The 27,189-nt window shown below is 38.6% G+C and overlaps 1 protein-coding gene across 1 annotated transcript; it reads right to left on the reverse strand.

The window, feature by feature from the left end:
* Window positions 1-14,974: 14,974 nt before the first annotated feature.
* LOC146862913 (uncharacterized) lies at window positions 14,975-26,975 on the reverse strand. Its single transcript, XM_085643321.1, has 2 exons — window positions 26,866-26,975; window positions 14,975-22,483 (listed from the first exon to the last, which is right to left on the reverse strand). Exon 2 carries the CDS (start codon window positions 22,438-22,440, stop codon window positions 15,976-15,978), a length of 6,465 nt encoding a protein of 2,154 aa, XP_085499447.1. The 5' UTR covers window positions 22,441-22,483; window positions 26,866-26,975; the 3' UTR covers window positions 14,975-15,975.
* Window positions 26,976-27,189: the final 214 nt, after the last annotated feature.

A 27,189-nucleotide genomic window follows, 5' to 3' on the forward strand; every position in this document is an offset into this window, starting at 1 on the left:
TACACACAGTTAGCTACCCATACAGCCCTTCCGAGATGCAGTTTTGAATGTATAGAACCAGTGAAACAGCTATTCAGACATGTATGCACAGAGTCAGACACCCCCACCCACCCAGATAGACACTCAGACACCCATACAGATACTCATACAAACAATCAATAACCCATGCAGACACTGATGTAGCTACTCACCAACCCCTGCACCTGCTTACACACCAACTGAGAGACTAATAGAGACATTCACACAGTTTAGTCACTAATCCATGCATTCAGTAACATACGTTCAGTCAGTGACCTATAGAGTCAGTCATGCATCTACTAAATAATCCATTCAGGCACTTATACTTCGACTCATTCTTCAATAGACCTTGGAATAGATATATAAGAAAAATATTTGAACTTTGCAGAAACACACATTCACTGGATAATGTCATCAGTGATGTCATTTGAGATGTCATGAGTGAGGTAATATCTGATGTCATCAGCAGTGCATTGCGAGCACGCAAGTTATAGTTAGCTCAACTAACTATAGCAGGCGAATGTCTCTGGTTTTATATGAGTCAAATGTCCAACTAACTATAACGTCTCTGAAACCTATGGTTTTTTCAGTGAATATATATATATATATATATATAAATATATATATATATATATATATATATATAATCTATATATATATATGTATATATATATATATATATATATAATCGCTCTACTGCACCAGAAGAAAACGGATCACTCGCTGGCGGGTGCTGTTTGCACGGTGGTGCTCCGTGTGAAATATGCAGCTCGCAGGGTCCCTTGCTCCCATCCAGAGAAAAAGGCAACAGCACTCGCGGTTTCAGTTTTTTAGGGCCAGTTTTATTCCTTAGCGCTCCACAGACGCGTTTCTGGGTTTCCGTTCGTCAGTGTGTTAACGATCTACAGAGCGCGGCGCCATTTTTATATACAAATTTACATGTTTCCGAAAGTTACAAGCAAGGAAGGACTGGCACACCCCTATGTATTTCTTGGGCACCATCTTTGAATGTGCAGGACGCAACGTTAAACATACATTGTTACATTCAGTTGATATATATCGATGTCATTCGTATTGTTTAACAAATATTATTTCGCATAAATATACATCCTTAATATTGTCATCCTGGACATAGTTAATAAAAATCTCACCGTGGATCGGCTTTTCGGCGGTTTCACAGAACCGCCCATTGTCCCTCCTTTTGCTCATTAATATAGCCGTGTATCGGCACGGAAAAAGCCCATCTATATACATTTTCGTTTAAGAATTTTTACAGATTTACAGTACCGCATTTTGTATTAAAGTTCATTCTTGGTCTTCTTTTTTGGCTAAATTCCCAAATGCACTATAAGCTCCTCTCCACTATTCATGCCATTAGGATTTTTTGTTTGCAAATCAATGATATACCTCGACTCCAGTCTTCTCAACCTAAGCACTCTATCCCCTCCTCTGATGTGGGGTGGTACATGGTCTAACCCGAAGAATTGGAGTAGGTTCCTGTCACTGTTGTGTTTTATGGCAAAGTGCCTCGCCACTGGGTAGCTCATATCTCTGTTGGTAATTGCACGCATATGCTCTAGGATTCTTATTTTTACATTATGTATGGTGCTACCGATGTATCTCAACTTACAGGGGCACGTCAAACAGTAAACCACATGAGTGGTATGGCATGTTATGAATTTGTTGCTTGTTTTGTGTGTTCTCATTCCCTTGATTTCATAGTTTAGTACCCTTCTGCTAAATGCACAGGCCTTGCATTTGCCGCAAGGGTAAAAACCCTTCAATTCACTCAGTGTACCTTGTCTTGTTATGGGATTATCTAGATGACTATGAACTAGTTTGTCTCTGAGTGACCTAGCTTTTTTAAAGGTCATCAGTGGCATCGGTGGAATGTCTTTACCAATGATGGTGTCTGTTTTCAGGACATGCCAGTTTTTTCGAAAGATGTTTCTTATAGAGTCAACATCTTCAGAGTAAGTAGTGATAAGGCGAAATTTGCCCTCCTCTTTCTTTGTTCCATTCTCATTGGCCCTTATTAGTTTTTCCCTAGGTATCTTGCTTACTCTCTTCAATGTGTTCTCTAATAGTGTTAGATCATAACCTCTAGCTACAAATCTCTTAAGACTTTCCTTAGCTGTAGCTTGAAAGTCGCATTCCCTTGAGCAGTTACGTTTTAAACGTAAAAATTCCCCGTATGGGATGCTGTTTTTCAATTTTATTGGATGACTGCTCGTAGCATGCAATGTGCTATTGCCTGCTGTCGGCTTCCGATATAGGGCAGTTGTTATTCTCTCGTCTTGTATTTTCACTTCCAGATCGAGATAGTTCACTGCCACTGAACTTATTTCGCCTGTGAAGTGCAAATTGAGATTGTTCTGATTTAGATGGTTGATGTATTCTTTGGCACTGTCGACCGACCCCCTCCAAACTAGGAAGAGGTCGTCAATGTATCTGTGCCAGGTTATGATGTTACTTGTCCATGCAGCATTTAGGGGTGACCAGGCCACCTGCTCCTCCCACCAGCCCACAAATAAATTTGCGTAACTGGGGGCGAAGCAGGTGCCCATCGCGGTCCCCGAGACCTGCCTATAGAGGTCCCCCTGAAATAGGAATATGTTATTGGATAGACAGAATCTTAGACACTCAATCAGCATTTTGTTATGTTCCATCATTTTTAGTGGCCACTTATTCCAAAAATATTCCACCGCCCTTAATCCGTGTTCATGATTTATACAAGTGTACAGACTTGTGATGTCCAGGACTATGAGAACAAAAGATGACTCCCACTGTAATTTCTCAATGCGGGAAATGAAGTCCTTCGTGTCTCTAATATACGAGGATAGTTGTGTTACAGCTTGGAATAAAAAATGATCTACAAAAACAGACAAGTTTTCCGTCAGGCTTCCCAATGATGACACTATGGGTCTGCCCGGTGGGTTTGTTGTGTCCTTGTGTATCTTAGGTAGATGATAGTAGGTGGGGATGGTGGGGTTCAAAGTTCTTAAGAAAAGAAATTCCTCCATTGTCAACATAGATTTGTCTTGCCATTTTTTGATCAGTGTATGATATTCGTTTACACTATCTTCATATTTCTTTTTTGTTGTTAGTTCATAATCATGTTTGTTTGTTAATTGACGTAGGGCTTCTCCTACGTATTGTTCTCTTGGCATCAAGACAATATTTCCTCCTTTGTCGGAGGGTTTGTAGATTATGGTTGGATCCCTCTGTAGATTGTTGAGAGCTTCTTCCTGGGCTTTCGATAAGTTCCTTCTTGATGTGCTTCGTTTATCCTTCTCCCGTAATTGTACCAGGTCCTTGATGACCGCATCTGAAAAGACATCAATAGCGTCTTGCGGCATTTGTGGCAAGAATTGAGAGATTGGTTTGAAGTTACTACATGGTGCCTCCTGATCAATTCCCAGGTTCCTAGTTCTTTGTGTTAGTGAATCTTCACTATGGTCTTGGGTCTGATATTGTTCTTGTCGTAGTTCTTCTAGTAACTCCAGTGTTGTTAAATTGTCTACTGTTAGTAGATCTGTTTCTTTTACTTTGCCTTTGATCTTTCTGGCTTCTTTCATTGTGGGTTTCATTTTGAAGAACTTATGTAACTTCAGCTTTCTTACAAATTTAAAAATGACGATCCTGGTTTGAGTAAATTCAAAGCTGGTTTGCGGGCAGAATGATAGTCCTAGTTTCAATACGGATTCTTCCGTCTCAGATAGTTGTTTCGATGTTAGATTTACAATGGTGAGGTTGTCAGCTTCGTTTACCATCTTGCTCCTCTCTTGCTTCGAGTGGCTCTGGCCCCACTGCCCCTTCCTCTTCCTCTTCCAGCCGCCCCTTCTGGTCTGTCTGTGTCGGCCTCCGGGGGCTTGCTTTTTCCCCCCCTTAGCCACGACTGCCTGATCAAATTGAACTCCTCGTGAAAAGGGGTTCTTTTTTGTTCTCCTGAGGGGCCTGCTGTGTCATCTCCAGACTGTTCATTTTCCGTCAGATCAGACTCTGAAGTTTCTATTCTTTCTGGTGCCACTATTGGTGTCTGTTTTTTCTTCGACATCTCCTTCCTGGGCCCGTCAAATTTCTTCGCGAATGTTAGTACTCTACCCATTGAGTAGTCCCTTTCATCGCGGTCAAACTTCTCTTGTTTCCTCTGACGTATTTTCAGTTCGTATTGCTGTAATCTTTTCTTCTTTTTCTCCCTTAGGTCATCCTGTTTATTCTTATCAGAATCCTTCGCAATCTCTTCTTCCATCGTCTTTATCTCTGCTAGAGCCATCGCTCTGTCGCTCCAAGCGAACTTTACCAAGATCTCAAGGCTTCCTTTGCAAGACAGAGCCGTGTGTGCAGCCCACTCTTCTAATAGTAGTGGGTCAGTATTCTTATAAGCAGGCACCGTGTAGATGCGCAAACCTCGTGGGACCCTCTCCACTTCGATGTAGTTCTGGAGAGAGGTCGCCTCCCCCCATTTGCGCACCTCACGTTCGTGTAGCCTTTCCAATTTTATAAATTGGGTTTGCATGGTGTTGGGTAAAACAGGATATTCCATGCGTACTGTTTCTGTTTTTTTCTTCTTAAACATGTCGGCTGCCACCTCCCTTCGCGCTGACTCACTGAACATTTTTATGTTCTAAGATAGGAGCTCTGGTCCCGGGCTCCTTCACAGGAAAAACTTACTGGTCCTTATTACTTCCCCTCGCCAAGTTCTGGACAATTTAGCACTCTGTGATCAGTCATACACAGGCATACGGCTTACCGGACTGTCTTTAGATACAATATCTTGTCGACATCAGTCATTGGTCTTGCCTGGTTCGCCCGTGTTCTGTGCAGTCTTGTCCTGAACGGTGCATCCGTTGTGTTTAGATAATCGCTCTACTGCACCAGAAGAAAACGGATCACTCGCTGGCGGGTGCTGTTTGCACGGTGGTGCTCCGTGTGAAATATGCAGCTCGCAGGGTCCCTTGCTCCCATCCGGAGAAAAAGGCAACAGCACTCGCGGTTTCAGTTTTTTAGGGCCAGTGTTATTCCTTAGCGCTCCACAGACACGTTTCGGGGTTTCCCTTCGTCAGTGTGTTAATGATCTACAGAGCGCGGCGCCATTTTTATATACAAATTTACATGTTTCAGAAAGTTACAAGCAAGGAAGGACTGGCACACCCCTATGTATTTCTTGGGCGCCATCTTTGAATGTGCAGGACGCAACGTTAAACATACATTGTTACATTCAGTTGATATATATCGATGTCATTCGTATTGTTTAACAAATATAATTTCGCATAAATATACATCCTTAATATTGTCATCCTGGACATAGTTAATAAAAATCTCGCTGTTTTTTCTTTCGAAAAAACTGGCATGTCCTGAAAACAGACACCATCATTGGTAAAGACATTCCACCGATGCCACTGATGACCTTTAAAAAAGCTAGGTCACTCAGAGACAAACTAGTTCATAGTCATCTAGATAATCCTATAAAAAGACAAGGTACACTGAGTGAATTGAAGGGTTTTTACCCTTGCGGCAAATGCAAGGCCTGTGCATTTAGCAGAAGGGTACTAAACTATGAAATCAAGGGAATGAGAACACACAAAACAATCAACAAATTCATAACATGCCATACCACTCATGTGGTTTACTGTTTGACGTGCCCCTGTAAGTTGAGATACATTGGTAGCACCATACATAATGTAAAAATAAGAATCCTAGAGCATATGCGTGCAATTACCAACAGAGATATGAGCTACCCAGTGACGAGGCACTTTGCCATAAAACACAACAGTGATAGGAACCTACTCCAATTCTTCGGGTGAGACCATGTACCACCCCACATCAGAGGAGGGGATAGAGTGCTTAGGTTGAGAAGACTAGAGTCGAGGTATATCATTGATTTGCAAACAAAAAATCCTAATGGCATGAATAGTGGAGAGGAGCTTATAGTGTATTTGGGAATTTAGCCAAAAAAGAAGACCAAGAATGAACTTTAATACGAAATGCGGTACTGTAAATCTGTAAAAATTCTTAAACGAAAATGAATATAGATGGGCTTTTTCCGTGCCGATACATGGCTATATTAATGAGCAAAAGGAGGGACAATGGGCGGTTCTGTGAAACCGCCGAAAAGCCGATCCACGGCGAGATTTTTATTAACTATGTCCAGGATGACAATATTAAGGATGTATATTTATGCGAAATAATATTTGTTAAACAATACGAATGACATCGATATATATCAACTGAATGTAACAATGTATGTTTAACGTTGCGTCCTGCACATTCAAAGATGGCGCCCAAGAAATACATAGGGGTGTGCCAGTACTTCCTTGCTTGTAACTTTCGGAAACATGTAAATTTGTATATAAAAATGGCGCCGCGCTCTGTAGATCATTAACACACTGACGAAGGGAAACCCCGAAACGCGTCTGTGGAGCGCTAAGGAATAAAACTGGCCCTAAAAAACTGAAACCGCGAGTGCTCTTGCCTTTTTCTCCAGATGGGAGCAAGGGACCCTGCGAGCTGCATATTTCACACGGAGCACCACCGTGCAAACAGCACCCGCCAGCGAGGGATCCGTTTTCTTCTGGTGCAGTAGAGCCATTATATATATATATATTACCTACTGGCGGTCGCCAGTAGGTAGTTATAGTTAGGACCCCTTTTCCATAGGAAAACCTCAACATTCTATTTTGAATAACTTTGGCGCCGGTCGATGAATCCTCGCGAATTTCTCAAAATAGGTGGGGCGCTACGCTCCGCTCCTACCCTGAAAGTCTCGGGGGGATCCGTCAAGCGGGGGCTGAGATAAAAGGGGGGTCCCAAAACGCGTTTTCCCCATGCATTTTTCCATAGGACCTTTAGAACGAGCTACAGCCCGAACGGCTGAACAGAATTACTCGAAATTTGGCAGAGAGGTAGTCCCTAGGTCAAGGAAGTGCCTTTTGTAGGTTTGGTGTAAATCTGTTCAGTAGATTCTGAGAAAATAGCCTTTAAATCAATATATATATCTGAGCCCGCTTACGGTACGCTTACCGTACGCTTACCGTAAGCGTACGGTGGCGTGCGCGAGCGCGATTCTGATTGGCTCTTAGATCTTAGTAAACATTCGAATCGGCCGAAACCAGGAAGCGGCGGCCGCCATTTTGTGTATTTCACTCAGAAAAAAAAGAGTGAAAACAAGAAAAGGGGGCAATGAGGAGAGTTACAGACCCCCTTACATTTGTGAGGGGGTCAAAGAAGGACTGTAAAGTACAAAGAAAACATTTATTGATTTTAAAAAAAATCACGGGGTACGCGTACGGTAAGCTTACGGTAAGCGTATGGTAGAAAAAAAAAAAAAAAAAAATGAAAATCAGATTTAAGTGTTTAGATATTAGGGGGCTCTAAAAAGAGCCGTTGTGTTTATGAAATGATTTTTTAGTGGTACCTACAAGTAAGTACCGATGCAGAGTCTAAGGTTCAAGATGAAGACTCTGTTCCCTTCATCATTGAAGTGCACACCATCTCCTCTATAAATGTCTTGCATGTCATAACGCAAGTTGTTGTGGTAAATGGCACCCATACCATAGTCACGGAGGAAAGCAGAAACAGATTTGTTGACGTGCTTTCTTGCTTTGTCATCGCACCGCGTGCCCACCGTGCGTGCACGGCACTAACTGCGTAAAGTGGGCGCGCGGTACGCGAAGCGCACCGTGCGCGCACGGAACGAACTGCGTTAAGTGGGCGCGCACGCCACGAATGGCGTAAAGTAACTTAGCATTTAAAAAACCGTACAAATTCACTGAAAAAACCATAGGTTTCACACACGTTATAGTTAGGAATTAGCATTTAAAAAACCTTGCAAATTCACTGAAAAAACCATAGGTTTCACACATGTTATAGTTAGCGGAAATTTTACTGATAAAAAACCAATGAAATTTCCCCGTTATAGTTAGTGCAGGCAACTATAACTCACGCGACCGCAATCTTCTGCTGATGACATATGTGTCTTTATGAAAAAAAAATATTTGTAATATATGTATAGCTAAAAATGTATGGAAGAAGACATGGGCAAATAAGTGTCTAAATACAGTATTAGCATCAGCAGAGGATTGCGGTCGCGTGAGTTATAGTTGCCTGCACTAACTATAACGGGGAAATTTCATTGGTTTTTTATCAGTAAAATTTCCGCTAACTATAACATGTGTGAAACCTATGGTTTTTTCAGTGAATTTGCAAGGTTTTTTAAATGCTAATTCCTAACTATAACGTGTGTGAAACCTATGGTTTTTTCAGTGAATATATATATATATATACATATATATATATATAGATTATATATATTTATATTTATATATATATATATATATATATATATATATATATATATATATATATATATATATATATATATATATATATATATATATATATATATAAAAGCGATAGTATCCCTGCACCTCCACAGCAATGGCGAACAGAGACGCGGACCCAGCGAAATTAGGTTAGATGGAGTTTATTGTTCTTAAACCTCGAACCTGACATGTTTCGGGCTACGAAAGCCCTTGCTCACAAGTATATATATATTATCTACTGGCGGTCGCAAGTAAATAGTTATAGTTACAACCTAGTTTCCATAGGAAATCTCAAAATTCTATTTTGAATAACTTTGGCGCCGGTTGACGAATCCTCGCGAAATTTTCAAAACAAATGGGGCGCTCCGCTCAGCTCCTACCCTGAAAGTCTCGGGTGATTTGTCAAGCGGGGGCCGAGAAAAAGGGGGGGTCCCAAAACGCCTTTTCCCCAGGCATTTTTCCATAGGACCTTTAGTCGCAGCTACAACCCGAACGGCTGAACAGAATTACGTGAAATTTGGCAGAGAGGTAGCCATAAGGTCAAGGAAGTGCCTTTTGCAGGTCTGGTGTAAATCTGTTCAGTATTTCCTGAGAAAATAGCATTTAAAAGCATATCAATATCTATACGCGCGCACCGTGCGCGGACTGTGCGCGCACCCTGTTATGCGCAAGCGCAATTCTGATTGGTTGTTAGGTGTCGGTAAACTTTCAAATCGGTCGAAACCAGGAAGTGTCGGCCGCCATTTTGTCTCTCGCAGTCTGAGGGGGTGAAAAAAAAAGGTGGAGAACGTGAAAAGGGGGCAGAGTGGACAGTTCCTGACCCCCTAGCCTTGGTCAGGGGGTCACAGAAGGACCCCCAAGGGAGAAAAAAATAATTATTAATATTTTTTTAAATCTCGAGGCACGCACTGCGAACCGCGGGTGCTCGGTGCGCGAAGCGCACCGAGCGCCCACAGCGCGTGCACGGGGCGCAAAGCGCACGGTGCGCGCACGGTGCGTGCACCTCGCGATTTTTTTTTTTTTTTAAAAAAATCACGGTGCGCGCACGGTGAAAAACCTGAAAAAATAATAATTAATAAATACATAACTTAGCATTTAAAGAAACGTACAAATTCACTGAAAAAACCATAGGTTTCACACATGTTATAGTTAGCTGGACATTTCACTCGTAAAAAACCAATGAAATTCCCCCGTTATAGTTAGTGCAGGTAACTATAACTCACGCGACCGCAATCCTCTGCTGATGAGGTCAGATATTACATCACTGATTACATATGTGTCTTTCTGAAAAATATATATTTGTAATATATGTATAGCTAAAGATTAATGGAAGAAGACATGGGTAAATAGGTGTCTAAATACAGTGATGTAATATCTGACGTCATCAGCAGAGGATTGCGGTCGCGTGAGTTATAGGTGCCTGCACTAACTATAACGGGGGAATTTCATTGGCTTTTTACGAGTGAAATGTCCAGCTAACTATAACATGTGTGAAACCTATGGTTTTTTAAGTGAATTTGCAAGGTTTTTTAAATGCTAATTTGTAACTATAACGTGTGTGAAACCTATGGTTTTTTCAGTGAATATATATATATATATATATATATATATTCACTTAAAAAACCATAGGTTTCACACATGTTATAGTTAGCTGGACATTTCCCTCGTAAAAAAACAATGAAATTCCCCCGTTATAGTTAGTAAAGGGAACTATAACTCACGCGACCGCAATCCACTGCTGATGACATCAGATATTACATCACTGTATTTATTCAATTATTTACCCATTTTTCTTTCCTTTAACCTTTAGCTATACATATTTAATAAATATTTATTTTACAGAAAGACACATATGTCATCAGTGATGTAATATCTGACGTCATCAGCAGTAGATTGCGGTCGCGTGAGTTATAGTTCCCTTTACTAACTATAACGGGGGAATTTCATTGGTTTTTTATGAGGGAAATGTCCAGCTAACTATAACATGTGTGAAACCTATGGTTTTTTAAGTGAATTTGCAAGGTTTTTTAAATGCTAATTCCTAACTATAACGTGTGTGAAACCTATGGTTTTTGCAGTGAATTTGTACGGTTTTTTAACTGCTAAGTTATGTATTTATTATTTAAATTTTTTTTTTTTTAAGGTTTTTCACTGTGCGCGTACCGTGCGCACACGGTGCGCTTCGCGCACCGCGCGCCCACGTTACGCCGTTCGCGTAATTTTCACGTTTCTACCGTGCGCGCACGGTAAGCGCACTCCATGATTTATCGTAAAAATATTAAAAACATTTATGGCCCTTGGGGGTCCTTTGTGGACCCCCTGACAATGGCTAGGGGGTCAGGAACTGTCCACCCTGCCCCCTTTTCATGATCTCCACCTTTATTTTTCACCTCCCTCGGACTGCGAGAGACAAAATGGCGGCCGACACTTCCTGGTTTCGACCGATTCGAATGTTTACTAAGATCTAACAACCAATCAGAATTGCGCTCGTGCACGGCAGGGTGCGCTTACCGTACGCGCACAGTGCGCGCCTATAGATATATATATGCTTTTAAATCCTATTTTCTCAGAAAATACTGAACAGATTTACACCAGACCTGCAAAAGGCACATCCCTGACCTGAGGACTACCTCTCTGCCAAATTTCAAGATTTTCTGTTCAGCCGTTCGGGCTGTAGCTCGGACTAAAGGTCCTATGGGAAAATGCATGGGGAAAACGCATTTTGGGACCCCTCCTTTTTCTCAGCCCCCGCTTGACGAATCCCCCCGAGACTTTCAGGGAAGGAGCGGAGCGGAGCGCCCCACCTATTTTGAAAATTTCGCGAGGATTCGTCAATCGACGCAAAAGTTATTCCAAATAGAATGTTGCGGATTTCCTATGGAAACACGGTCCTAACTATAACTATCTACTGGCGACCGCCAGTAGATAATATATATATATATATATATATATATATATATATATATATATATATATATATTATCTACTGGCAGTCGCCAGTAGATAGTTATAGTTAGGACCGTGTTTCCATAGGAAATCCGCAACATTCTATTTGGAATAACTATCTAAATATATTATCTACTGAAAAAACCATAGGTTTCACACACGTTATAGTTAGGAATTAGCATTTAAAAACCTTGCAAATTCACTTAAAAAACCATAGGTTTCACACATGTTATAGTTAGGTGGATATTTCACTCGTAAAAAACCAATGAAATTCCCCCGTTATAGTTAGTTCAGATAACTATAACTCGCGCGGCCGCCACTCTATCACAAGGATGATGTCATCAGTGATGTCATGAGTGATGCCACTGACCATGTCATGAGTGATGTAATATGTGATGTCATCAGCAGTGGATTGCGGGCGCGCGAGTTATAGTTATCTGAACTAACTATAACGGGGGAATTTCATTGGTTTTTACGAGTGAAATATCCACCTAACTATAACATGTGTGAAACCTATGGTTTTTTAAGTGAATATATATATATATATATATATATATATATATATATATATATATATATATATATATATATATATATATATATATATATATATACATATATATATATATATTCACTGAAAAAACCATGGGTTTCACACACGTTATAGTTAGGAATTAGCATTTAAAAAACCTTAGAAATTCACTGAAAAAACCATAGGTTTCACACACGTTATAGTTAGGAATTAGCATTTAAAAAACCTTAGAAATTTAGTGAAAAAACCATAGGTTTCACACATGTTATAGTTAGCTGGACATTTTACTCGTAAAAAACCAATGAAATTGCCCCGTTATAGTTAGTTCAGCTAACTATAACTCGCGCGCCCGCAATGCACTGCTGATGACGTCACATATTACATCACTCATGACATGGTCAGTGACATCACTCATGACATCACTGATGACATCTCAAATGACATCACTGATGACCTCACTGATGACATCATCCTTGTGATAGAGTGGCAGACCTCCTCTCACCTTAATATAAGCTTTGATACACACATTCAAAAATAGAGACTAAAAATTTCAAAACAATGGACATACCAATACCAGTTACAACAACCTCTTCAGTAATTCTAAGATCCACATACACATCCACTCATTCACCAACAGTCCTATACAGTCACTCATACATGTACTCACTCATCATATGTACTCATACATCTATACATCCTGTTACACAATGCCACTCATCCATAGAGTTACTCACACACATAGTCACTCATGCTAATAAAGAATCAAACATACATTTACTTGCATATACAGTTATACACACACCACCACACTTACTTCTACGGAAACTTACACATACTTAGTCTTTTAAACAATCACTTATAGAAACACATACTTATTCATACAGGAACTCTTTCAATCTCTCACTCTCACATATACTCACATATATACACCAATAGTCACATATACTAGTTTAAAACATATGTAGTCACTCATAAAGACACTATTGAGACAGTCATTCACTCACTAACACACCCATACACACACTCATCCACCCATGCAGTCCTGCACACATGCTCTGTTCAACACATACAAACAGTGAGTCACTCATTCATGCACCGATGCACTACGTAATACCCCCCACCGAACCATGCAGACACTCAGACTGATACTCAAAAAAACAACTAATAACCTATATAGACACCCATGTAGCTACTCACCAACCCATGCAGCCACTTATACACAAAGTGAGAGACTGATACAGATATTTACATATTTAAACATTACTCACTAAGCCATGTATTCACTATGATACACTTAATCAGTCAGTTACACAATCAATTTTTCAAAAACAAATCATCCATTTAGACAGTAATATACCCATTTATTCTTCCATCAACCTTGAGATATACATATATAAAACATATTTAATTTTCAGAAAAACACACATTCACTGGATGATGTCATCAGTGAGGTCATCAGTGATGTCATTTGAGATGTCATCAGTGATGTCATGAGTGATGTCACTGACCATGTCATGAGTGATGTAATATGTGACGTCATCAGCAGTGCATTGCGGGCGCGCGAGTTATAGTTAGCTGAACTAACTATAACGGGGCAATTTCATTGGTTTTTTACGAGTAAAATGTCCAGCTAACTATAACATGTGTGAAACCTATGGTTTTTTCACTAAATTTCTAAGGTTTTTTAAATGCTAATTCCTAACTATAACGTGTGTGAAACCTATGGTTTTTTCAGTGAATTTCTAAGGTTTTTTAAATGCTAATTCCTAACTATAACGTGTGTGAAACCCATGGTTTTTTCAGTGAATTTGCAAGGTTTTTTAAATGCTAATTCCTAACTATAACGTGTGTGAAACCCATGGTTTTTTCAGTGAATTTGCAAGGTTTTTTAAATGCTTTTTTTTTTTTATATTCTTCATTTTTTTCAAACATATTTTTATTTTAATTTTCTTATCTTTTATAAAGACTATGCTTTAATTTTTAAAATCCTTAAATATTTTTTTTATATATATTTTTTAAAATAAACATGTAAAATGTATTTCCAGATTTTTTTTTTTTTTTTTTTTTTTTTTATAGTACGCGTACCGTAAGCTCACGGTAAGCGTACGGTTTACGCAACGTCCGTAATCTATCTACGCTGCTTGCGTATAGTTACGCACTTTGCGTAGCCGCGCGTACTGCGCGTGGGACGCGTGCGCGCTTACGCAACACGCGCACGTTACGCGGAAGTGCCGGGAAATGACTTTTATGCGCATGTGCGCAAGCGCGTGTCTTTTTTACGCGCACGCGTACTTTTTGCCGTAAGCGCACCGTAAGCGTACCGTAAGCGTACGGTAGGTCATGTGATCTTGAAACACAACTTTTGATTGGTTGAAACTACTTTCAGTTCTAGAACTCTCCTACACCACACCCATTCCCCTCATTTCTGCTTGTGATCCCTTAGGAGAAGGAGCTGGTTTGTCTTTGGGATACGATGGCAGAACAGCAGAGCCCTTCTGAGAGTGAGGCTAGCACCAGCAGCACTGTCTTGAGGCAGAGAGCGAGGAAAGTAAAGCCTTCTTATGTTTGGGATTTTTTTACTTTTCCAGAAGGCCAGCAAAAGGTGAATGCACCCTTAGTTACTTGCATTCTGTGTAAGCGTGTACTTTCTAGAGGTAATCCTGACAGGAAGTATTCCTTTGGGAATCACACCATGATGAGGCACCTCAAAGAAGTACACAGAAGGACACATGGTCATCTTTTTGGAGGTAACTCTTCAGAAAGACGAGCCAGTACATCCACAGCAGCTCAGCCTGGACCATCATCTGCAGGGCAGACTCCTTCTTCTGCAGGTCAGGTGAGCCCTTCATCTGTGGGGGGAGAATCTCCTTTTGCTGGCCCTCTGGAAATTAACCCTCGGTTTGCGAGGGTTGAAGTACGGTGCGCCACTTGTCACGATCTAATTACTTATAGGGAGACCAGTGTTTCCCTGGTGAACAGTAAAATAGATCAGCACACTTGTCGTACCGTCTAATATTCCCAATCTTTCTTTCCTCTGTCCCTGCATGAACACAACGGTTCTTTTAAGAGCCAACCTTATCTTTCATCTTTTTTTTTCTTTTTTTTTAAAAACTTTTTTTTTTTTTTTTACCGTACGCGTACGGTAAGCGTACCTTTTTTTTTATTTTTTAAAAAAAACACTAAAAATCATTTTTCACATTACAAGGTCCTTGAAAGACTACAATTATTACTATTGACTTACCATACTCACTGAAAAAAATATTTATTCATTTGTTTTTTTAAAAAATAGTTTTTAAAATGGTTGTAGTTTACGAAAATTTTCTATATCGATCTGAAAAAAAAGAAAAAAGTATTAATATTTTTAAAACATTTTATAATACAGTACACATATTTACATTTTTTTCCAAAAAATATTTTTGCCTTATTTTTGCTGTTTTCAGAATATATTGCATTTCACTATAAATTGTGAAAGCAATTGCATTCATCATTTTACAGCGGGCAAAAAAAAATAACAATCTCAAAGATTGTATTAAAAAAGCCCAGAATCTCTTCTCACTTAAACTTATCATTACAGAAATGCATATTATTCTTAAAAAATGTCATCTAAAAACAATACTTTTTTCTTTAAAATACCGTCTGATATTTTTGTTTCAGAAGTACATTCACAATAATATATCTCAAATAACTCCAAAATACATCTGATTTTATTTCCTTTAGGCCAAATAGTATTTTTTATTCTTTCCCTGGAATAAATTTCCAAGGGAAAACCATTAAAATTCTAAAGTTTAATCTGTCCAGATCTCACCGATTCTCTGTAACATTTTGGTTCACGAAAATTTTTCGAATAATTTATTTAGTCCACAATAGAATTGCTTACTTTTCCACATGGCCAAATAGTAATTTTTGAAATCATTTTTGAAAAAATTTCCAGTGGCAGTCCAATAACATTCCAAAATTTAAAATGTGCAGAAGTTACCGATAATCTCTAAATTATTGGTTTTTCAAAATTGCATTAAAAATTTAAAAAGTCCACATTACAATTGGTTATCTTTCCTTTAGGCCAAATGATAATTTTAAAAATCTTTTTTCTACAAAATTGCAATGGTAATCCTGTAAAATGGTAAAATTATTTTGTCCAGATCTTGCCAAGTCTCTCTAAAATTTAGGTTTCAGGAAGATTAGATAGGAATTTGCTAAATCAAAAGGCAAACGTTGTTTGAAAATCAATTGGGAATCATTACACAGTGTCCATCCTTTTTCACATTTTAGATAAACTGTGTAATGTCCAGAAGTAACAGTAGGTCCATCATGGAAAATTATTGCAACAGTTACAAAAGTTTTTCCTGAAATTGATAATTGCTGTCCTGTAAACTTCTTTATTAAAGTATCCAATTTTGATCCATCAGCTCTACATCGTTGCATCATTAAAATTACATACTGTCCGTATTCCCTTAAAATTAATGTTGATAACATGTCAGAATTACACTCACCACATTTCATGCTATGATTAGCATCTTTAACTAAGTTTGCAAAAGTGACTGTTTTACTCTCTGGCAATGTCAAATAAATAAACCTTTCATTATCAACAATAGAACCACTTATATTATAACAATTATCACAACTATGTTCCCATTTATAAGAGAGACCAAAAAAAATGTCAATGGGAACTCCTTCTTCTTCCACTACCTGAAGAAAATACATCAAAAATTCGTGAGCATCTTGCTGTTCATTTTGAGAAAACTGTGTTCGTCCTGAACATACATCTAAAAGTTTTCTAATATCAGTAGCACTTTCTATTTGAGTTTTATCTTTACTCAGCTTTTGAAAAAGGAGACTGAGCTCTGAACAGAATCTTTTTCCCTGATTTATTATTATCTGCTCTTGCAAACTTTCCAGATAAAAAGCAACATTCAGCACTACATTTGCGTAGCAGTTGACACCAGAGCTATTTTCAAAATGACATCCTACAACCTGTTCTTCATTTTCCTTATTCTTTTTGCTTGCAATTACATCACTCCTCTTTTTTTTCCTCTTCTCTACATCTTCATTACAGATATTCTCATTTCTCCTTTTACGAGAAACTACACGTTTCTCCAACACAGGATACTGACCTAAATGAGGAGCATAGCTTCTTCTTAATCTATTATACTCCTTTACACAGTTTGTATCAGCACTAACTTTTGAGTCATCGAAGTCTATCATGAATAAACCTGATAATGTTTTGACTCGTGACAAAGCAACATATGCCATACCTTCTTTGAACACACTAGATCCAATGTTCACAAATGCACAATCTACAGTCAATCCTTGAGACTTGTGAATAGTTACAGCATATGCTAGAGAAAACGGAAACTGCTTCCTACGTACATATAAGTCTTTCACAAGCATGAAACGAACTGAACAACGACAAATGTCTTTAACTTCCTCTATCTGATCAAATTTTATTTTTAACCATTCAATTCCATCTTTTTTCTGATAATTAATAAAACCCACAACTCTTCCCATCGCTCCATTTACTAAGCCTTTTTCAACATCCAAATTTCTCCTTAAAAACACTCTACAGTTCATGCAAACATATAGATTTTTTTCTAATCCTGCTGTTTTGGAGATGTTCTTCTCTAGTGAGTCCAATTTATTTTTCAGTTTGCCTGTTACTGTGACAGTAATTCTTCCATCCTCAATTTTGTCCACTGCTTCCAATTTCCTGATCTCTTCCTTTTCCAATTTCAAAAGCTCCTCATTGAATATTGAGCATTCACGTAGAGTTGGCATTAAGCAGATGACACTTTTGTTTTCTGCAATGTTCTTGTATATCTTCTCTGCAACTATTTCTTCCTTTGGAAATAAATTATGTAGCAGCCGAGTCTGTAATGCTTTTTTGCCAGCTTCTGTGAGTAGTCCAATCCTGATATCTTTCAGAATACTTCCATATTCTTCATCGTTTGCTTGCCTCATATTAGTTGTAAGTTCCTTGTACTCAAAGAAGGACCAAATATTTGTATTACCGATGCTTCCCAATGACTTCTTCGTGTCTTCATGTGTCACAGTATTAAACACTGGTTGTCCTTTAACCGGAGTAAGTTGCAAAAGATCCCCAAAAACTATGACGTGTTTTCCACCAAATAACACGTCATAGTCTGTCTTCAAAATTTGCTGCATTCTTAAATGCACAAAGGCAAGCATTAAGTTTGATACCATGCTCACCTCATCAATAATGAGAACTTGCATCTTCTTCAATACTCTTGAAACTTCCAAGCATGCTTCTCCAGTTAGCTTGTTGAATTGTATTTTGTTCTCATGCTCCACTGGTAACATTAGCAAACGATGTAAGGTGATTCCTTTTATGTTATATGCTGCTAACCCAGTTGGAGCAGTAACCACACAAGACAAAGTAGAATCTGTTTTTTGCTTTAGGTAGCTTCTGATGACTTTAATTAGGAAACTTTTTCCAGTGCCAGCTTGTCCGCTTACATACATCCTGATTGGATGAAATGATGTGCATGAGCACTCTTTTTTTTCATGTAGAAATCCGTGATCAATTTTGTTTTTGATCTCTTCATAAATTTGTTGCTGCTCTTGATTCAGTTGTCTTTCCAAATTTTCTAAGTCTATAAATTCTTCTTGAGCTTGATTCATAGCCGTTTCCACTTCATTCATGGCTATTGATGCTTCATTTTCAACGATTGGTTGTCCTAGGGGATCTTGACTGTATGTTCCTGAACTTTGGCTGTCCTGAGAACTGTCTCTAGCAATTTCTGCTGCAATTGTAGTTTCCTGTTCAATTTCTTCATTTAACATTTGCAGATAAGTTGAGAATGTACTGCATTGTATGCTGTCTTTGCAAGCATTAAAAGAATCTTCATAGCTCTGGAATTCTCCCAGTAGTTCATCCTCTGAACGCCATGGTTTAAACAACTGTAAAAGAGCCAAGTAGTAAAATTCTTTCTTGTCGGTAGTGTCGCAACTCAGCTTCCGGTGATTTATCAAACTTCCTTTGGTTTGCTTCACCAAACATCCTTCTTCACCAACGACTTTATATTTTCCATTATTGATGTCTTCTGCAGCTTTCCGTGAATAAATGTAGTTCTGCAGCACTTCATAGAGACACATGTTCTCCAGATGATGACTTCTCTTGGGATAATATGTGTCCAACATGTTTGTTTTCAATATATCTGTACTTTCAGGTTCGAACTGTGCCAAATATTCAATTTCTCCAACAGATTTCAGTACCCGATTTCTCATTGCTGCAAGGCCTAAACTTGCCCAAATTATTCTTCTTGACTTCGAGTAGAGACTTGCAGAAGATAATCTATCTGAACATTCGTAGGATCCAATTTCTCGATGCGATAACATCTTCAAACTGAAACTGTACAGCTTCTTACTGACAGTCTTCTCGTGAGAAATCTCTTCCCACATTTCCTTCAATTCTGTTTTTTCTGATTTCGTAATGTAAGACGTTACATATCGAGCAACAGCAATGGAATTGTCAGCAACATACTGTATATCCATGTTAGCGTTCCACATGGATAAAATGACTGGGTTGTAGTCATTTATATTTTTTGATTCTTCTTTTCTTTTAAGGTTGTAGGTATTCTTAGGTGATTTTCTTGTGATAGTATGTCTCACAGCTGACATAAAACTGTTGACTCTTCCATTTGTAAGAACAGGTCTAGGAAATCCAAATCGACATTTAGTGTAGTATTTTTCTTTGCTCTTGTATTTCCGTCGACAGTATTTTCCACACCGATGACTTTGGAAACGTAGAACTTGCTCCTTTAACTTGTACTCTTCTGTGCTTTTAGGTATAGCACATGTTGCATATTCTTCAATGTAAGATAACACTGCTTCATCAGTATCTGTTCCAAACTTTGGGGCATCCTTGATCCACAGCAGCATATGAATATGAGGAGCACCTCTTGCCTGGTACTCTTTTCTCCAAAAGAAATCCACTACTTCTCCAAGGGGTGGATTTTTTTTATTGCAGATGAAGGACATCATAGCCTCAAATCTATGATTGAAATATCTGCAAACATTAACCGGATCCAATGAGCACAGTTCTCCTGCTGTCTTGTATTCGATGTTTTCAATGTTTGAATTGGCCTCTCGTAGAAAATCCAGTAAATCATCCCAAGCGTACTCGGCGCAGCTTAGGGTAAGGAACCATGTTGGTGTTCCTAAATTGCGTAACATGCATTTTAGTTCACCATGGCGTCGGTACCAATATTCATTTGTCCCACGCTGACAAGCCATCAGATTGATCAGTTGTGTTTCCAAATGATCATCTCGGTGCTGCACTTTCTCCATAAAATCCTTAGCAGACACATTTTGTAAATGTACTCCACTTTTTAAAATGTGATTTACTGCATAAGACAGTGCAGACAAGTCGCTTTCAAATAAAAGATGGAACAAATAAGGGATACTTTGTCGAAATCTGGGATCTTCAGCATATAGTCTTGTAGTCCGATACTCAGAAGCTGGAATCTGTTCCGGACGTTCATCGTATCGTCCTCCTTTTCCTTTAGGAAACAGCTGAGGAAAACATCGAGCTTCCAAGCTCTCCTCCCATACACTCACGGGATTTCCTTTTGCTTTCTTCATCTGAAAGAGATCAATATTGTCTCCCATAACTTCTTTCGAATGGAGAGGATGTATGCTAAAATGTTCATAAATTTCTTCTTCCTTTGACTTGTCCACTTTTTCAATTTGTCCACTTGGTGTTTCTGTATCTCCTTGTAAATCTTCTTCTTCTTCTTCTTCTACTATATAAATTGATTCATACCATTTGTTATTTTTTTTCAAATACAAATTTGCTCTTTGTACTTTCCGCACATCTACCAGCTCCTGCCAAATCTTCTTATTCTTTGTAGGTACACCATTAACCAGAATAATTAATGGTTCAGTTTCCAAAGTATCCGCATCAATAGTTTCCATATTTTTTTTCAAATCCAAGGGCAAATACACCACTCTACCTTTTAAACCTCTCAGTAAATCTGAAGGAGGTAATTTACCAGTTTTGGGCTCCATACGTACTATGGTCTGGAACGGATGAACACATTGAATGAGTATAGACTCATATGTATTTAATTCAGAAAGTTCAGCAGGAATAGCATCCAATTCTAAATTATTATGTACAGCTCTGGTCGGCATTCTATTTTCCTCTAACTTGTTGTAGCAGTATTTACAAATACGCTGATCTTCACCCAATTCAAAACAATTTTCAAGAAATATATATGTTGCAAAATCCATCCACTTATAATTATCTTCATTTTCACTCTTTCTGTAGAGATCAACATTCCTAGTTTGTTTTCTATAATGAGTTCTGCGGCAACAAATACAAGTAACATTTGGTCTTTCATTAGAGACTATTGCAAATTTTGTTATGTGATCATTAAATGTCTTACTTACACAAGGTTCTACATTCTCTTCCACTTCTGCCTCATTTACTGTGTCCTTCTCTGCACTGTTTTGTTCAGGACCAAAGTAACAAAACTGAATTTCATCAACAACCTTCTCTACATCTGATACCGTTCCTCGGAACAGAGCCCTATTCAATTCATTTAACTTTATTGCTGGACTTTTGGCAAAATACAACCGTCTCACAAACTTTCTCATTTCAGTATGATGAACAGCCAGCATCCTAAAATGATGGAAAACACTATTGCACACTTTTCTAGATAGACAAGCAAGAGAATGACCCTGCAAACCAGTATTCTCTCTCACTCTGCATGGATCCAGACTTTGAAGCACCTTAATCTTTTGTTTTACACTTTTTTTACTATATTCTCTTAGAAACTCTCGAAATCTGTCAATAGATTCCTGACGCACAGTGCAAATACTACTACAATTCCAAGTGTACACTGGGGCTTTAGGACGTCTCCCCATTGCCTCATCTGCCATCACTTGTACCTCATCTCTTGGAACCATTATCTCCTTCTCCATTATGCAACCATTTTTTACTTCGTATGAACGACCTCTGGTGTCAACTGCATGCAGCAAACTATTACTTTGAAAATAGCTCTCTTCATTAAAAAAAGGTTCACTACTTGAGCTATGCATCCACTTTCCTAAAAACACTTTACAAAAATTTGTTCTGTTCACTACTCTTTTGCTTTTGCTTTGTGATTTCAGTACATTAACCATTTTATCTAATGTACGCATCCTATTCAAAATTAATATGAATAGTTTCCTTTTTAATTCTAATGCCTTTGCTGCAATGGCTTCAATTTCTTTTTTTCTCTTATAATATTTAGCCTTTTGCTTATATTTCTTTATATCCTTTATCAAATTGGACATAACTCTTCTCTGAAACATTTTTCTACGTATCTCTTTAAATGCTGTTTTTCTGTTTATGTTAAACTTTTCAATTGCAGAAGGTATATTTGCATTAACTAAATCCTCAATTTTTTGCTGTTCTGTAGGTTTTGTTACATTTTTCCGAGAACAGACATTTTGTACATTTTTGTTTGTTTTCAATATTTTGTTTAGGAATTGTCTTTTTTGCTTACCAGAAGATTTTTTCTTTTTCCCAACATCAGCATCTTCTACTAACTTTGGTCCTCCAGTTGTCCTCAAATATAGTTTTTTTTTTAGCGTTTTTTGAACTCGAGATGTTGTAGGCATCTTAAATTTTGTTCACTGTTCTTCAGCAATACCTGCAAAAAAACTAAAAAAAAAATTCTTTATTGTATTTAAATATATTACTACATTTCTTTTCACAATAGTCACAAAACGAAATTTCTTTGCCAATTTGAATGCACACAAACTCCTCTTTTTTTTTGGGCAAGTGAAAATCTGTATAACAAACTGTCACATTATGAAACCAAGCTGTTTTTTTTTCAGACCACCACCGTGTGTATTCTCTGTGACTGCCTACACTCCAGCAGGGGCAACCAGCCTTAGTGATGCTGAATGTATTTGCATTACAGACTTAAACCTGAAAACCCCACTCGCTTCTAATTACTGTGCATGACTATACATGGCAAGCACATGGGTGTGTGCTAAACCTCTGCTTCTTCCCCCAAAAATTCGCTCCTCTTTTCCATCTACTGCAACTGTGAAATCACCAGAGCAAGACGCAATACATTTCTGCCTATAATTCTTCTATGCACACAGAGTCATGTTTTCACATTAGTGCCAAAACGAAATTTCTTTGCCAATTTGAAAGCACACTTACTGCTCTTTTTTTTTCGGGGGCAAGTGTATATCTCTTTTTTCAATTTGAAATCACTTTTACAGACTGACACATTCTGAAACCTTTTTTTTAAATTTATTTAAATGCACATGTCCAAGCAGTTTTTTTTTCAGACCACCACCGTGTGTATTCTCTGTGACTGCCTACACTCCAGCAGGGGCAACCAGCCTTAGTGATGCTGAATGTATTTGCATTACAGACTTAAACCTGAAAACCCCACTCGCTTCTAATTACTGTGCATGACTATACATGGCAAGCACATGGGTGTGTGCTAAACCTCTGCTTCTTCCCCCAAAAATTCGCTCCTCTTTTCCATCTACTGCAACTGTGAAATCACCAGAGCAAGACGCAATACATTTCTGCCTATAATTCTTCTATGCACACAGAGTCATGTTTTCACATTAGTGCCAAAACGAAATTTCTTTGCCAATTTGAAAGCACACTTACTGCTCTTTTTTTTTCGGGCCAAGTGAAAATCTCTTTTTACACTTTGAAATCACTTTTACAGACTGACACATTCTGAAACCTTTTTTTTTAAATTTATTTAAATGCACATGTCCAAGCTGTTTTTTTTTCAGACCACCACCGTGTGTATTCTCTGTGACTGCCTACACTCCAGCAGGGGCAACCAGCCTTAGTGATGCTGAATTTTTTTGCATTACAGACTTAAACCTGAAAACCCCACTCGCTTCTAATTACTGTGCATGACTATACATGGCAAGCACATGGGTGTGTGCTAAACCTCTGCTTCTTCCCCCAAAAATTCGCTCCTCTTTTCCATCTACTGCAACTGTGAAATCACCAGAGCAAGACGCAATACATTTCTGCCTATAATTCTTCTATGCACACAGAGTCATGTTTTCACATTAGTGCCAAAACGAAATTTCTTTGCCAATTTGAAAGCACACTTACTGCTCTTTTTTTTTCGGGCCAAGTGAAAATCTCTTTTTACACTTTGAAATCACTTTTACAGACTGACACATTCTGAAACCTTTTTTTTAAAATTTATTTAAATGCACATGTCCAAGCTGTTTTTTTTTCAGACCACCACCGTGTGTATTCTCTGTGACTGCCTACACTCCAGCAGGGGCAACCAGCCTTAGTGATGCTGAATGTATTTGCATTACAGACTTAAACCTGAAAACCCCACTCGCTTCTAATTACTGTGCATGACTATACATGGCAAGCACATGGGTGTGTGCTAAACCTCTGCTTCTTCCCCCAAAAATTCGCTCCTCTTTTCCATCTACTGCAACTGTGAAATCACCGGAGCAAGACGCAATACATTTCTGCCTATAATTCTTCTATGCACACAGAGTCATGTTTTCACATTAGTGCCAAAACGAAATTTCTTTGCCAATTTGAAAGCACACTTACTGCTCTTTTTTTTTCGGGCCAAGTGAAAATCTCTTTTTACACTTTGAAATCACTTTTACAGACTGACACATTCTGAAACCTTTTTTTTTAAATTTATTTAAATGCACATGTCCAAGCTGTTTTTTTTTCAGACCACCACCGTGTGTATTCTCTGTGACTGCCTACACTCCAGCAGGGGCAACCAGCCTTAGTGATGCTGAATGTATTTGCATTACAGACTTAAACCTGAAAACCCCACTCGCTTCTAATTACTGTGCATGACTATACATGGCAAGCACATGGGTGTGTGCTAAACCTCTGCTTCTTCCCCCAAAAATTCGCTCCTCTTTTCCATCTACTGCAACTGTGAAATCACCAGAGCAAGACGCAATACATTTCTGCCTATAATTCTTCTATGCACACAGAGTCATGTTTTCACATTAGTGCCAAAACGAAATTTCTTTGCCAATTTGAAAGCACACTTACTGCTCTTTTTTTTTCGGGGCCAAGTGAAAATCTCTTTTTACACTTTGAAATCACTTTTACAGACTGACACATTCTGAAACCTTTTTTTTTAAATTTATTTAAATGCACATGTCCAAGCTGTTTTTTTTTCAGACCACCACCGTGTGTATTCTCTGTGACTGCCTACACTCCAGCAGGGGCAACCAGCCTTAGTGATGCTGAATGTTTTTGCATTACAGACTTAAACCTGAAAACCCCACTCGCTTCTAATTACTGTGCATGACTATACATGGCAAGCACATGGGTGTGTGCTAAACCTCTGCTTCTTCCCCCAAAAATTCGCTCCTCTTTTCCATCTACTGCAACTGTGAAATCACCAGAGCAAGACGCAATACATTTCTGCCTATAATTCTTCTATGCACACAGAGTCATGTTTTCACATTAGTGCCAAAACGAAATTTCTTTGCCAATTTGAAAGCACACTTACTGCTCTTTTTTTTTCGGGCCAAGTGAAAATCTCTTTTTACACTTTGAAATCACTTTTACAGACTGACACATTCTGAAACCTTTTTTTTTAAATTTATTTAAATGCACATGTCCAAGCTGTTTTTTTTTCAGACCACCACCGTGTGTATTCTCTGTGACTGCCTACACTCCAGCAGGGGCAACCAGCCTTAGTGATGCTGAATGTTTTTGCATTACAGACTTAAACCTGAAAACCCCACTCGCTTCTAATTACTGTGCATGACTATACATGGCAAGCACATGGGTGTGTGCTAAACCTCTGCTTCTTCCCCCAAAAATTCGCTCCTCTTTTCCATCTACTGCAACTGTGAAATCACCAGAGCAAGACGCAATACATTTCTGCCTATAATTCTTCTATGCACACACAGTCATGTTTTCACATTAGTGCCAAAACGAAATTTCTTTGCCAATTTGAAAGCACACTTACTGCTCTTTTTTTTTCGGGGGCAAGTGAAAATCTCTTTTTACACTTTGAAATCACTTTTACAGACTGACACATTCTGAAACCTTTTTTTTTAAATTTATTTAAATGCACATGTCCAAGCTGTTTTTTTTTCAGACCACCACCGTGTGTATTCTCTGTGACTGCCTACACTCCAGCAGGGGCAACCAGCCTTAGTGATGCTGAATGTTTTTGCATTACAGACTTAAACCTGAAAACCCCACTCGCTTCTAATTACTGTGCATGACTATACATGGCAAGCACATGGGTGTGTGCTAAACCTCTGCTTCATCCCCCAAAAATTCGCTCCTCTTTTCCATCTACTGCAACTGTGAAATCCCCAGAGCAAGACGCAATACATTTCTGCCTATAATTCTTCTATGCACACAGAGTCATGTTTTCACATTAGTGCCAAAACGAAATTTCTTTGCCAATTTGAAAGCACACTTACTGCTCTTTTTTTTTCGGGGGCAAGTGTATATCTCTTTTTTCAATTTGAAATCACTTTTACAGACTGACACATTCTGAAACCTTTTTTTTAAATTTATTTAAATGCACATGTCCAAGCAGTTTTTTTTTCAGACCACCACCGTGTGTATTCTCTGTGACTGCCTACACTCCAGCAGGGGCAACCAGCCTTAGTGATGCTGAATGTATTTGCATTACAGACTTAAACCTGAAAACCCCACTCGCTTCTAATTACTGTGCATGACTATACATGGCAAGCACATGGGTGTGTGCTAAACCTCTGCTTCTTCCCCCAAAAATTCGCTCCTCTTTTCCATCTACTGCAACTGTGAAATCACCAGAGCAAGACGCAATACATTTCTGCCTATAATTCTTCTATGCACACACAGTCATGTTTTCACATTAGTGCCAAAACGAAATTTCTTTGCCAATTTGAAAGCACACTTACTGCTCTTTTTTTTTCGGGCCAAGTGAAAATCTCTTTTACAGACTGACACATTATGAATCCACCATGTGTAACTACAACAAAAACAATTCCCATTTCTATTATTCATTTCTTAAGTTACCACATACATCCCCTCTCAAACTGTAAACTCACCTTTAGAATTAGTTAGTTGTGAAAGAAATGTGTCACTCAAACAGCAGATTATCAGAGCCAGGATCTCTGTTCTGTACACCTCTCTCCTCTCAGCAGAACCAGATAATGGCAAACTTTCCCTCTATTTTTCCACACATATACATGTAAGTTTCAAATCTCAGTGCTTCCCCCTTTTTTTCAAATGTAATGACACATTTCTATTGGTTGAAAACCAACCCTTTTCCAAAAGTACCCTGCCCCCAACTTGACTTCTGCCTAGTACCCTTCCCCCAACTTGACTTCTGCCTGCTACCATAGCAACAGCTCATGGAACACTGCTGTGTG

This window comes from Triturus cristatus, chromosome 2_2 (assembly GCF_964204655.1).
Source record: "Triturus cristatus chromosome 2_2, aTriCri1.1, whole genome shotgun sequence".
Lineage (NCBI taxonomy): Eukaryota > Metazoa > Chordata > Amphibia > Caudata > Salamandridae > Triturus > Triturus cristatus.